Source organism: Amaranthus tricolor, chromosome 1 (genome assembly GCF_026212465.1).
Source record: "Amaranthus tricolor cultivar Red isolate AtriRed21 chromosome 1, ASM2621246v1, whole genome shotgun sequence".
NCBI classification, from domain to species: Eukaryota; Viridiplantae; Streptophyta; class Magnoliopsida; order Caryophyllales; family Amaranthaceae; genus Amaranthus; species Amaranthus tricolor.
Window position 1 is genome coordinate 13,994,735 of NC_080047.1, and position 14,731 is coordinate 14,009,465.

General features: G+C 33.6%; 1 protein-coding gene across 8 annotated transcripts; it reads right to left on the reverse strand.

Annotated features, from left to right (window-relative positions):
- Positions 1-665: 665 nt before the first annotated feature.
- LOC130803189 (probable protein phosphatase 2C 58) lies at positions 666-13,800 on the reverse strand. Of its 8 annotated transcripts, XM_057667393.1 has the most exons (7): positions 13,448-13,800; positions 11,576-12,101; positions 11,337-11,491; positions 10,317-10,444; positions 2,072-2,330; positions 1,374-1,460; positions 666-803 (listed from the first exon to the last, which is right to left on the reverse strand). In XM_057667393.1, the coding sequence occupies exons 1-7, from the start codon at positions 13,478-13,480 to the stop codon at positions 768-770; spliced, it is 1,224 nt and encodes a 407-aa protein (XP_057523376.1). In that variant the 5' UTR covers positions 13,481-13,800; the 3' UTR covers positions 666-767. The 8 variants fall into 8 exon arrangements, with proteins under 8 accessions (XP_057523376.1, XP_057523454.1, XP_057523536.1 ...); XM_057667471.1 differs by lacking the exons at positions 666-803; positions 1,374-1,460 and having other exon boundaries at positions 2,086-2,330; positions 10,322-10,444; XM_057667553.1 differs by lacking the exons at positions 666-803; positions 1,374-1,460; positions 2,072-2,330 and adding an exon at positions 4,059-4,311.
- Positions 13,801-14,731: the final 931 nt, after the last annotated feature.

The following is a 14,731-nucleotide window of genomic DNA, read 5'->3' on the forward strand; positions in this document are numbered from 1 at the left end:
TGCTTATCTGATTCCTCTAGCTGAACCTTTGTTGATCTTAATTCTTCTTCCAAATTTTGGTAGTTCTTCAAAGCATTTGGAATCAATCTTGTACTTATTCTCCTTCCTAACTTGAAAATCAAGTATTTTCTTAGCATGTTCAGGAAGAGCGAGGACATTTGGTGGGTATGATATACCAAAATACGCTTCTATCACCACCCGAGGATGCAATATACAGATGCCATTTGGAAGAAAACTTGAGGTGCCAACTCCTTGTCCCTCTACTAAGGCATTTTGATAGATCCAATAGATACCCTTATCAATGCCGTAGATGTTTACTTCTTCAACTTTACACTCCCCAACTAAAACTACAGCATGTGTGACTTTCTTACCATCAGGATTATACATTAACTTTTCCAATTGACCATTTTTATTGACCTCTCAGTGAAACGTGGGTAGCCAAATTGAATATCAATCACCGGAACTACTGGACGATTGTTTTTGAACAATTTCCTCATATGTTCAACATTAATGGCTGCTTTATCAACTATATGTATATCGTTTAGACAATAATAAGTACCATTCCATAACGGACACCCCCTCCTAATTGATCTATGGGATTCTTAACCTCTAAACCAAAAGCTTGTTCTAATAGATCCCAAGGCTTCCAAGATCCAATTTTATTGGGAACATTGACTTAAGTTGTTTGTACCAAGTTTTATGAAGAAAAAGAGGTCCATCTCCAATGTGATACCCCGCCTTGGCCCAATAAATACGCATGTCATACTCTATTTGCCTTCTTGTAGCAGGAAAGCTACACAAACCTGTTAACAAAAATTATGACTATAAAACTTTTATTTATATTTGTATTTTTTTATATGGGACTTAAAAAAGAGATGTGAGAGCTGATATAGTCATGGTTGACTAGAGTTGTATTTTGGAGATAGCTTAAGGTTTATTGTAACAGGGAAGCATCCCCTTAGTTTAGTACTAGTTATTAGTCACTCATAGAATAACTAGTTTACCTACTTCAATTCTTTGTTCAACGTACTAGTATAAGTAATTAAATTACTGTTTCTACCTATTAAAAAGCTCTTTTTCAGTTGGCCCTAGCCCTAACCTTAATGTTCTTGACACAGTTTTTTATTAGCTTGTGTTTTGATCTATAATTGCTGCACCAACTTTATTTCACTTTCGATTATGCTCTAATTAATACTCACTTTATTCCCTAAATACCTTAATTCTTTTTAATACTTTGATTTTAGTGATGAATGCTTCAATTGTGTGAACCTTGGAGAAAGGGACAAGCTTAGCTTGTTTATGTGTTAGAAAGAGACTGAGATAGATATCCATAATTAATGAAAATAGCTGGCTGAGCATTAAAGGAATTATACCTGAGAGTGAATCAAGAGCTGGCTGAACAATTTGATTACCCTCACTGACAAATTTTTCCCAAATGTAGTTGTATTTAAGTCCAGTTCCTATTCAAAAATTTAAGAGCTCAACTCAACAGTTAGAGTACATCACAACAGTTAAATAAAACAATCACAATCAATTAAGTCTAGACTCTTAGAGAATGTGAATTGCTTGACTTCCCTTCCAAAAACAAAATGTGATTGTATTCTTGGATGCAACATAAGTGTATATTGATAAATCAATTTGTTTTTCATCTACTGAACTTCTTGTTGTAAAATAATTATGACCAAAGAATTGTGAAGATGACTAAACCATTACAAGAAATTAATGTATTTAGAAGAATATATCTAACTGTTAAGTGACACTTACATCAAAAGGATTAAGAAGAATTAAGAGTAAATGGGAATATTTGTGTAATAAAACAGAAAGAGATGAATTAATTGTGTATGAAACAATGAAAAGCACTCAAATATAGACCACCATACAGCTATAAACCACAAAACATGTAACTCATAATAGGAATTTGAGATTAGAGAGGATTAAACAAGGATTTGATCAATCAAACTATAAACAGTAATAAACTCAGAAAGAAACAAACACATCAGAGTCTTCAGTAATATCAATTTTAACTTTAACTTCAACCTGGAAAACATTTCAGTTGGATTGGATTACATACCTTGATTTGCTCATACTCTCGGACTGCACAGTTTTTCGAGTCTTCAGTAATTTTCAAGGTTTCTTTCAACTCTTCCAGCTTGTAATTTCTGGTCTTATCACCACCAAAGACTCTAGAAGATGCACTTTCTAGCTTTTCAGCCCTAGATTGCAAAGAGGATACCTCTGACAGAAGTGTCTGAACTGTCAACAAAGCATTTGCGCGATCTGAATATGCATTGTGAGCCGCTAACATAACCGAGATATTCGTGAAGGGTATCCTGTAAAAGAATAGGTAGCTTAAAACCTTTATAACACTCTTGAAGTCTGAAATCTATGATTAGAAATTTAAAACTTGATTCTCAAGCAAAATTTCTATTCATTACTAGAACTGATGAATAAGCTTATTAACCTATTCTAATATGAAGTTTAGAACAAAACAGAGATATGTGGTAATATAATCAAAATGTATAGCACGAGATACCAGATTTTTCACTGTTTTGGCATTCAACTCCCTATATATTCTGCTGCCTCTACCACTAGCTGTTGCTATGTTTTTAATTTCAGAAGCACATGTTTTTTGAGTGTCGTAAGTTGCTGTCTCATTTTCAAATTTTGTCAATTTGATAAATGAGAGCCCCAACTCTCCCATTGTATCTCCTATATCTTGCTGAGCTTTGACAAGTGATTCAGCCTAAAGGAGATAAGATAACAAAACATTAGAAAATAACACTTCCGCAAATCATCATGAACCATGACATGGTAAACCAGTGAAAAGCAAAAGTCATAAGCACAAAATGACCTGTTTAGACACATCCGTAAGACGATGCTCGAAATCGAAAAGATTGTCCTTCTTCTCCAAGAATTCTTTGTCTTCCTCAACAACTGCCTGCTTAGAATTTCCCCAATCACTTGTAACAGACTGCTTCAGCTCTCTAAACAACCTCAACAAATCCCTTCCACCTTTAGCAGGCTGAACAGCCTCGTGTGAGGCCACAACATTCCTTGAATCCCCAAAAATTGCTTCGGTAAGTTAGCAGCCCCATCTAGCATACTTGATGCTATATCTATGCTCGTAGGCAAACGTGGCTTCCCAGGCACTTGCAAAAACACTCTCAACTCTTCACTCATCCTAATCACAGGATGAGCCGCCAATTTCCTCAAATACTTCTCCAATGCTAATCTCCTCTGCTCAACAAACTCCGTTGAAGATTTCGCAATAATAGCTCAAATGCCACAAAGGTAAAGAATCATTAATTCTCATAATAAGGATTAATGTCTTAATGATATTAAGAGGTAATTGCTACAATCCGGTAGGTACTAATTTTATTTACAAATGACTAATGCCTCTGTTTTCATTTGTTGTTTCCACTTTTCCATCTTATTTATTTGAGAAATTTTTATTGGAGTAAGTCACAACTATTGTGATGATGAGGATGAATTTGATCACCTAATTGCACACACTATGTCACACACATTGGAGAGTGATGATGTATGTGAAAAAGATTGTGGACACTTGGAGTTTGGCACTTTAAATGAGGCTTTGAAAGAAGCTAAGAGAGGAGGAATAGTGGAGGTGTGGCATGCTAGCCAACAAAGTAGAAGAGGCTCCAAGGGATTGTAATACATGGAGCCAAGCAAGACAAGCAAAGGGGATGAAGAGCACAGTGCTAGTTCGAGCTACTCCATAGCTCGCTCGAGCAAACAGCAAATCGGCAAACAATGGGTGGACTTGTAAGGTACTCGTTTGAGCATTGTTATGCTCGTTTGAGCACCATCTTCATTGAAACCTCATAGAGGTCACCTATTTCAGTTTTTTGGGAGAAATGAGAACATCACTTAAATTATTTTATATATTGAAGTATAATGGCCATTAACAATCCCAAAAAAATTACTACTTTTAAGCCAGCCAAAAAATTACTACTTTTATATTATAGCCAGCCAAATATAAGAAAATCCAACACATAAAAACTATGTGAATTACTAACATAATCAAATTTAATATAGTACAAAAGTAGTAAATGATTCCCTCGTTTCAATTAATACTCCCTCTTATTTACCCTACTTGTCCCATTTTATTTTTCACAATTGCAGAGGCAACATTTAAAAAATTATTCTTAATTAAAAATTATAAAAACTATTTACCCTACTTGTCCCATTTTGTTTTTCACACATCAAGTTGTTGGGCGGGATGTTTGGACGAGCTAGCACCCTCAACCTCAAGAGTGGTCATATTCCTTGTTTAGGGAATGTGATGAGTAACTGCAAAATGAAAATGAAAGGAAATCGTGAGAAATAAGAGACATTGATAGATTAGACCGTTGAAAAACCTAAAGAAGTTTTGACTATTATTATTAATCTTTTAGAAATACTCTGTTTCTTTTGACATTCCTTAAAATTAGATTTTCTTCAAAATTAGAGGGTGTTGAAACACATTAAAGTTTGTTATATGAGGAATATAACAAACAGATGAACAGACATTCTCTATCTCTTGATGCACCATAGCACACGAAAAAGAATCATCACTACGGATTAAATCATATCACAGGAAGCTCCATCACTAACCTAAAAAAACTGTATTTAAATCACATCATAGGATGCAAAACACAAAACAGTCCTTTAGTCCTCCGCAAACAACCCCCATAACCATCCCCTAAAGCTATACTCTAAACAGAAAACAAAATGCATATATCCACAGAAAACAAAAACAAGTTGCATATAACCACAGAAATACAGGATTCAAAATGCAAATGAAAGAAATAGAAATCAAAATTTTGAATTACAAAAAAAAAAATCAAAAATCAAAATCAAAACCAAACAAGCAATTCGAATCACAAAGAAACATCAACAATCAAAACTTTTTTTTGTAGTGAATAGGATCATATCCAAACTCAAAGGAAGACAACAAATCCACATTCCACAAGCAACCAATGTAAGCATAATATCATTTTTTACTCATCGTCCAAAACCAAACAAACAGCTAAAAACACCAACATACAATAACAATGTAAACACAACCCTAAGTCAAGGTGGGAATTTAGTGCACATACTTCAATATCAAGAAAAAGGCTCACTGTTTAATATTTAAAGGTTGGACTCTGGAGACTCAAAACCAAACAGATTTTGTATTACTAAACAAATACTACTTTAAAACAATCCTAGTGAATAGTAGCACTACAACTTCCATTAAAAAAATGTAGAATCAACACAAAAAAGGAGACGACATTTTGAACAAAATAAATGACTTTTTATTTTTTTTCGATCGTACTATTTTCTACAGCTGTGAACAAAAAGAACCAACAAAGTGATAACTGCAGTGAGGGGGAAGAGCAGCTCCACGTTTATCACAAAAAGACAACTAATTTGATTTTATAGTATTTTGCACTACAAAAATGTTAAATGTACCTACACTTATTTTGGCATGCTTATTTTAAGTGTGGTAAACTTTTTTGCAATTAGATTCGCTTCTTACATTTTAAGCACGCTTATTAAGCATGAGAATAATAGTCTCACTCATAAGTAGAGGTATATATTCGGGTGATCGGGTCAGTTTCGGATGGGTGTCATTCGGTCCGGTTGGATTTCAGATCGGTTATTTTTCGGATGCACATTACGACGGGTCACACTCGAGTCGGGTCGATTAGTTACGTTTGGTTGAAGATCGGTTATTCGAGCTATGGGATTAGCATCGGTTCGGTGTCAGTTGAAGTTCGAGTCGAGTGCCAATCGGTCTCGGGTTGTCATCGGTTAATAATTGGTGCGGTTTTACCAGGTACAGATCGGGGTAGGGTATTTTTCAAGTAGAATTCGGTTATGAATTACTAATTAATATCGATCGAGTTAATATCATATTAAGCTGTTAGTCATTTCTTAATTGATGATGAGATTCCCTTTACGTAAAGCAATTTAATTAAAATGCAAATCAATTAGTGATTATTACTTTGTTACTTTTACTTGTTTGACTGTAATTTAAAATTAAATAACTATCAATTTTCATCTAATTTGATTAAAAGTAGTTAAATAAACATTGACCATTAATTATTAACTCTAACATATGAAGCCATGTATTTATAAAATTTAATTTATTAAAATACCTATTATTTTATTAGATTAACTAATAAGATGATTGAATATGAGTCGATTATACTTCTATTTTAAAAATTGGTTCAGGTTTACAGTAGTTCAATTAAAAATTCCTTCAAGTTTAGTTCTATCTTAAGTCGGTTTTAGCCGGATTGAGTTCGGTTTCGAGCATGATTATTCGGTTGGGATATGACTCAGGTAATATCGGTTAACGGTTATCTGTCGGTTATAAAAATCGGTCGCAGCTCGGGTTCGATTTTCTCTTTTTCGGTTGTGTACCGGTTCATGTACAACTTCGGTTCGGGTTATGTCGGTTCGATAAACGGAACACATTTTCGGGTCAATTTACTTTCGAGTTCGGTTTGGATTTTCGGGTCGGGTCACATTTGAACAGCTCTACTCATAAGCGTGGCTACAAATCAATTTAATAATGTTGAAATTTTTTATATTCAATTACACTAATAAGCGTGGCTAAAGGACAATTAGAAAAATATGTAATCAATTCAGTCACACCAATAAGCGTAGTTAAAGCGCAATTAAAAATATAAAAGTGATTAAATATATATATATATATATATATATATATATATATATATATATATATATATATATATATATATATATATATATATATATATATATATATTATATGTATATATATTATATATATATATATATATATATATATATATATATATATACATATATAATATATATACATATAATATATATATATATATATATATATATATATATATATATATATATATATATATATATATATATATATATCTTTGATTGCTTCATCATCCTTAGTGAGTGCACCAACACCGAGTGTAGAAGAGCGCGATCTTCATGTGCATCGCCTGATAGACTTTGAACAGCTCGAATGTGCCTCAGCTTCAAATGACAACATCAACTAAAATTCTGTTTTGCTTGTTTTTGGGCTAGCTGTATTGTCTACAGCTTTTGAAAACTCTTCTTACTATGCATCAAAACTCTTTTGAACTTAGTGCATAACTACTAAAATGAAGTACTCTACTTCATTAACCTACTTTTTGAATTTCACAAATATAAGAAGTTGTTAATGTGTATGGAACAGTGTCATGGTAGGTGAATCTGAGTAACCATGTTTTCTTGCACTGGGTGGTATTGTGTGACTAATCTTTTGGGTTTGCATTTATTGTGCTTTTCATTCTTGTTGTTATTGTTTGCTGACCATGTCATTTATTATTTTTGTTGTTGTACTAAACTTGGTGTTACATACATGGTGAAATCAACATATAATTTCAAGTTTAGTTTTGTAATTGATAAACGTGTTACGAAAACAACATTCGAAATAAAGATTCAACTTCAGCTTGATTTCTTACTCCTTTATACATAAATTATTTCACTTTAAAGTATATATTTTAAATATAATAGGATTTCTAAGGGGCAAATATAAAGACTTATTTGCTTTTTGATGCAATAGCAAAGGCAGCAACATGAAAACTTTGTGACTTCTACAAATAGAAGTAACGCACAATCGATCATTAAAATTAGTAGGGACGATAACAACGTCAGAACAAATCAATGCATTACAATCGTCTCACCCATGATCATTATGCTAAACGAAACAGTATAAATTAGTTCCTTTATCTTTAACTTATTTACTCCAGCTTCTACTCTACTAATAAGGCTCATTAATCAATAGCATTACATTAAAAATAAAATAGTGTAATTAATCTAAATAGATTTAACTTTAAACCGTATCTTATTTTGTTAATGTCTCAATGATGATTGTTATTTGCTTGATGAAATGTGTAGATAGTAGTGTGTTTCATTGCCACCTTAGAGTTAAATCATGAGCAGTAGATATTAACACATGGTTAATGTGTTTTGTCTTATTGCCGGTTCAAGCACTAAGATGAGGCTGAGATACCTACATTTGCACAATTTCAAATGATGATTAATCGTTAAATCTGAGAGTTAAATAAACGTACACAAGTGAAAATTGGAATGATGAATGATGTTTAACTTGCTTAGTTTTTTTTTGTGACATAACTACCTCAATGACTAAATGGAGAGGTATGCATAATTGTATACTTACAAAATGTTGTCATACATACTGTTTTCTTTACACAATGTCTACATATTGATAATTAATTTCAATCATCTTGCGGAAGATCATTGAGATTAATTATACCATGAGATAAAAATTGCCGTGCTGCATCAATTAGTTCTTGTGGAATTTCTAATTGCCTGGGCAGCATACCCAGCCTGTCCAGTCTTCTTTTTCCAATGTGTGGATTCTTATAGTTATTACCGCCTTTAACTTTTAGTACCTCTATCATGCACAGTTGATACTGTATCCAAGTGTAGTTTAAAAGCTTTGGTTCAAAAGTGTCATATGCATCATTGACTGCCTTTATCAGATCATTGAGGTCTTTGGGGAATGACTTGAATTGAATTGATTGCAAAGCACTAAACAATCCCAAGTCCAAGATGTTCATATCTGGACTAGAGGCTGGTTGACAAACAAGTCTTATGTTAAATCCGTCTTTATTTGCTTCTTCATTGAATGCATGATCATTGATTAAAATATGTGGCTTGGCGTTATCTTGTTGAATCCATATATCTTTCACCCCATTTGCTGGCCATTTTGATCTTATAGCTGGTAGCACTTCAGTGATTAGTTTGTCTCGTAGAATATCGCGTGTAACTCTTGTTATTGCTCGTAATGTTGCTGTACCCGCTGGTCTGTTTTCTGACCTCCTCAGTGCATAATGAGTTTCTGTAAATGGAAAAATTCCTATTTTCCCATCCCACAACACTTCACCTGTAGCATTAATGTGAGGTCTTGCAATAGCTGCTATAAACATCACTTTGCCTATGAAATTTTTATTTTGCACACATCTATATGGTTCCTCCTCTTCCCAAGGAAATAAGTAATACCTTTGTGTTGCCCTACTCATGTAGAACCATTTTTCATCTATGTGCACAACATTATACATAAGTGAGAATTTTGGTATGTTGTCTACAGTGGGTGGTATTATTTGGGATAAAACGAAGTTGACTCTTCTCATTTTGTGGTCATGAGAAAGTTTTGGTTTAATAGAATTCGTATGTGCTCTAATAATACCGGATTTCATCATTCTATAAACTTGTGAATGACCAATGCCTAATGCAGAGGCCATTGCTCTAATTGTGGTCCTCTTTTCAATCGGAACAGCATTCAGCAAATTCATGTCAAAAACTTTTGGTTTCCTACCAACTCTTCCCCTTTTTCTACTGTTAACATCAATTACAATGCCATTTTGCATTGACGTTTTGGCTGATTCCCACAGCCTTGATATTGTCCATCTAGATGTGTTATGTTGCATTGCAATTGTTTTAATTGTACCGCGTGGCAAACGTCTATCTGATTCTGTACACAAACTTGTTAACTGTTGTACAATTAACTTTCTGGTCTGAACTGGTAGTTCCCTCTTACTACCTACTGGTTGCTGTCTTAATGTTTCTGTTTCTGTTTCTTCCTGTGTTAATGTTTGACCATGGCTTATGGGTTCCTCCAAACTCAAACTGACATCGATGTTTCCATAATTCTCGCTTGTGTACTCATTATAAATGTCATACTCACAATCTATATTAAGGTTTTCAAAGAAAGAAATAAATACCTCAATATCAGGATCAATAAATTCCTCTTCTTGAATTTGAACATCAGCCATTTGTTGTTTTTGATTGCTTGTTGTTGGTTTTGTAGAGTTGATGAAAGAAATAGGTTTGGATCCAAATTCTTATGAACTTTTTAAAAGGGGAGGACAGCAGATGAAGAAAAATTGAAATGAAGAAGTGTTGAAATTTTATGAAGAATTTGATCTATTTATAGACAGATGAAATGTGTTAATGCTGACTTTTGTGTAAAAATTTTTAGTTTTGCTGCTAATTTGTAATATTCGAGGGAATTTTAATATTTGGGTGGGAAAATATTTTTTTGGGGGGAAATGAAACAGAAATCCAACTTTAATCTGTAATTATTCATCTAATCTAAACTAGTTTTCCTTTTTCTTTTCAAAATAAGAACAATAAAATATTATACTTTTACTGATGAACAGTAACCTATAAACTAGGTCATCAGATTTCTTAATTTATGTGCAAATGCTAGTGTAGCAAGTAAAAAAGAACAGAGGAAGTATCATTGAAACCTTACAACTATGCAAGATATGTCATCCTTGCTTTTCCTAGAAACGGCCGCTTCAGTCAGGTGCTTTGCAGCTGACTGAGCGTCCTTGATGTGTTTGATGGCGTCCACAGCTTCTTGGTTTGTCATCACCTGCATAAATAAATCATGTTCAAAAATATATCATTGATTTCGGGTTAGGTGTTTCGGTCCGATTTAAATTTGGGTTTTGTGTCCATTTTATTTTTTGGAAATATTACCATGAATAATACAAATTTTTGCTTATTTTCCTACAATAATACCAACTTTTGATTAACCATGAATATTACCAACTTAAAGACGTGTTTTCCTAGAAAATCCCTAACAGGTTAAATATTGATAAATTAATTAATAAACTAAAACTGGTATTATTCCAGGAAAATACCTTTAAGTTGGTATTATTGCAGCGAAATTAGCAAAATGTTGTATTATTCACGGTAATTTTTCCTTGTTTTTTCATTATTGTAAATCATTTTTAAAGTCACGTCTAATCAGGTCTGTTTTAAACACCTCTATCTGTTCGTTCTACGAAATTGATGCATTGGTAAATCGGAAAAGGCTTTGGCTTGTGTGCAGCTTCGTAGGCCGGTTGCTGTAATATACAACTGCTCATAGGGCTTTTGGGTGTGTTTCTGATTCTCCTGCTACAGTATTTGTGTTCAGAGTTGAGACTATACTTTTCATGTTTGGCTAATTTTGTTTCACTAGCTGCCCCTAAATGGGCAAAAATGCTCAATAATTTTTTGAGCCGTATTCATATTATATATATTTTCGTGAAAAGTAAGCACCTAAAAGCAAGTAACTAAACTAAAACAAAAGTAATGTAAACCAACGCAACCTAATATTTGAGACTCCTCATGTGTTTGGAGACCATGTGCAGACGAACATCTGTTTGCACTTCCTTGTAACCAACTCTATAGAACTTTATCTTGCAACTCTAGAAATATCATCTAATCCAATTATCGAGTCAAGAAGAGAATGACTCTAAAGAGAGCGAGACACGCACCTTCCATAAACCATCACTAGCCAGGATCAAAAACTCGGTAGTATCATCGATCTTCACCTTTTGTACATGGGGTTCTGAACTAAGATGAATCTTCAAGCTCTTATCTCCAAATGCCCTCGCAACCGCCAATTGTCCATCAACACGTGGTACATCACCTGCACACATTTCAAGAATCTCGATCAATTAAACATCCAAAAGTAGAGTAGCTAGACAATTGGAAATGGTAGATTGATTGTTACCTGGAATATTTGATACAAAACCCCCCCGATTCTCAATTTCCGTCTTCTCTTTTCCCGGATCATGATCCACCGATAGTTGTGTAGCCTCTCCATTGTTGCAAATGACAGCACGAGAATCACCCACATTCGCAACCATGAGTGTTTGGCCATCAAGAAGGATAGCGGTGACAGCAGTGGAGCCACCTTTACCCAAGATTCGTACTTTTTCGAGAATTTCTGTGTCGGTTTTATCATATGCATTCCTGATTGCAGTTTCTGGCTCAGTCCAAAAGTCTGGCTGTTTTAAGATGTTTTGAAAGAGATGAGATTGCAAGTAATTAGCGACATCGTGGCCCATATGCCCATCAAAAATGGCAAACAAACCAAGCTCTTTATCTTCAACTTGTTTGAATTGAGAAACAAGGAAGTCTTCCATGGGATGATTTGCTTTTCCTTTGACGAGATGAAAACCGTGTGTAATATGCTTTAACATTTTGCCTTTTCCTTTTCCGGTGTCAGCTGGTGCTGAACTAAACCCAGCTTTAACCTGAAATATCAACACCCGACACAAATCTTACTTATTACAGGAGTTCTTTCTTTACCTTTAAGGAAAGAACATCAGAAATACTATACAGCACTGTGCACGATGCTAAAAGCAGAAAGGTTTTACTGCTAACATTGGAGTCTATTATCCGTAATGCATATAGAAGTTGTGAAATCCATATAACTCGGTCATTCCCTAAGGACTAAGCTGCCAATAATCAAGGTTCCAAGTAGAAAATGAGCACACACTACAAAAGAAAACAATCATGCTGATGGAGATTCAAGTCCATAAACCTACATTAGCCGCGTTTCATCACCAATAGGCAATAACATATTTTGGCATTGTTGGTGTTGTCTCGATCCACCGTTTTATGGAAAGTAGTAAATGTTTGCCTATAGGATTTTGATTGCGACGATGGCCACGGTCACACTCACAGTGATGAGATGACTGATGCGGTAGTAGGATGATGCATTTGTTGCACTGCCATGTATCGGCCAAAATCATAAAACATTTCTTTAACTTGCCTAAAATGTGGTGATTTACACCTTTATGATACAAGCAGTGTCATTTCAATACATTTGAAAACTTATACAACTTGGTCGATATGATATGAGTTGGCATTGTTTTTTCAGTTTATATATCATTATCATCATACCCAGTGTATCCCATTCATAGGAAAAATTATGATCAGGGTCTGGGAAGAAAAGGAAGACGGTAACTCATACCCATAAAGAAGAGTGCAGTGCGGTCAAAGAGTTCCTCGGCTCAAGATAGATTTTCAAAGAGAGTGAAAATCCGCAGTTTGTATCCTATACATAATTTTCTTGATTCTCTATATAACCTTACTCCCTACTTTTTCTTCTTTCGCAATTGTACATAATAACTCTTTACATATGTAGCAAACAAAACGCAAAAATAGCATTCCTAATCTTCAGGATTCAACAATTATACCTTCTACTTTAACTACTCAAATGAAATAATTTTCAACTTCCACACTAAGTTCTTGCTATCTATTCAAACCATGCCAAACACTGCTTTCTTTCCTTCTTTTTTTCTTTATTGTCAATAAATAATAAAAATATAAATTAAAAAGACAATAAATAATAAAAATATAAATTAAAAAGAAAAACAGAAAAGTTATAAGCAATTGACAAAAAAAATCAGCATTTCTAAAGCCCCTACACGTCCTACCATCCAATCAAATAATTCCCATAAAAAGTTATGATGATTGATAGCAAACTAAGGACTAAGGTTAAATTATTAAAAAATAATTTAAAATTGAAATTATTCACAATGAATAGATAAAAGATCAGATTATTTAAATAAAATGAGGAAATAAGTTTACAAACCTTCATCTTATGAAGAATTTCTCTTGCAGTCATGATAATAGAAATTCCAAAAGACAGTCCAGAGAGAATTGGATTAGTAGGAATTAGTTCACTAAAAGAACAAAGACAAAAGGGTAGAAGGTAGTTGGAAGGAGTAGATGAATTGAATTTACAGAAGTGAAAGGGACAGCTGGAGAACACTGATTGGCTGTGACTGTGATTACTTGTGAGTTGTGACAATGAAGACGACTTTTTTTGACATATTTGGGGGTGGATTGGACTGCTTTTTGGCGGTGGGACCCGCTGTTTCCATTACGCGTTTTATGGTCCTTCCTTTGACTCCATCTCTCCTGTCTGCTTTTGTCAACTCCATTTCCATCAACTGCTTATCAACTTTTAAAACCATAAAGTAAACCTAAATAGAAGTAAATATTTTGGTTAAGTTTAAGAATTTGAAGCATCCTAATGAAGTGTTAGTTTAAGTCTGGGGGTGTTTGGTACGTGCGAATAGGAATTAAGAAATTATAATTGAGATTTAAAATGAAATTTTGAAAATAAATATTGCAAGTCCTTTTTGGCAAATGAAAAAAATAGATAAGAAATTAGAAAAAAAAATTAATTATATTTACAAAGTTGTCCTTATAACTCTTTACTTTTCTGTAATTTCATTAATGAGAAAAATGTATTTTTGTGACTTATTCAATTCTCAATTCAAATTATCACCCTCCTCTCAAGACTTTTTGACTTTCTCCTTCCTCCCTTTTCAAGTCTCAATCTTCAAATTCTATTAATTTCCATTCCTCTCAAACAAACAAAAACTTTCTATGATACTACCCTAAAATTTCAATTCCCAAACTCAATCTCCTCTTGCCAAACACACCCCAAGTTACTTCTAAATTTTAATCTCATTTTTTATGAGTTGTGTCAATTATTGTACTAATTTAGATCTTCTTAAGTTATTATTAAGAAACGAACTCAACTAAAAACTTAAGTTGAAGGTATCAAACAATTTGTGTGATTTGTGTTATAAGGAGCTTAGGAGACAGACAACAAGGAAGAAAAGAAACGTGTTAACTGAAATGTATTTCATTCAACTTAAAGAATACAATGACAAGCCCACATATATATAAAGCTGAAGATAGAGTTTGTAACAAAAGTGAGTTATTGTAACAAACTAATGCTTGGGATATATCAACCCGGAAACAAACAACATAAATATAAAGCTATAAAAAAAGCTAGCTGAAGAGGTGGATTACTAATCTCAACACCCCCAAACTTGGCAGGAGACTACAACTCCTAGAACTA

Excerpts from the sequence above, each read along its gene's own strand:
- LOC130803189 (XM_057667393.1), bottom strand. The coding sequence starts at position 13,480 with ATGACTGCAAGAGAAATTCTTCATAAGATGAAG. Across the intron at positions 12,102-13,447 it reads AAATTCTTCATAAGATGAAG|GTTAAAGCTGGGTTTAGTTC; the intron begins GTTTGTAAACTT and ends TTGATATTTCAG. Across the intron at positions 10,445-11,336 it reads CTAGTGATGGTTTATGGAAG|GTGATGACAAACCAAGAAGC; the intron begins GTGCGTGTCTCG and ends TTATTTATGCAG.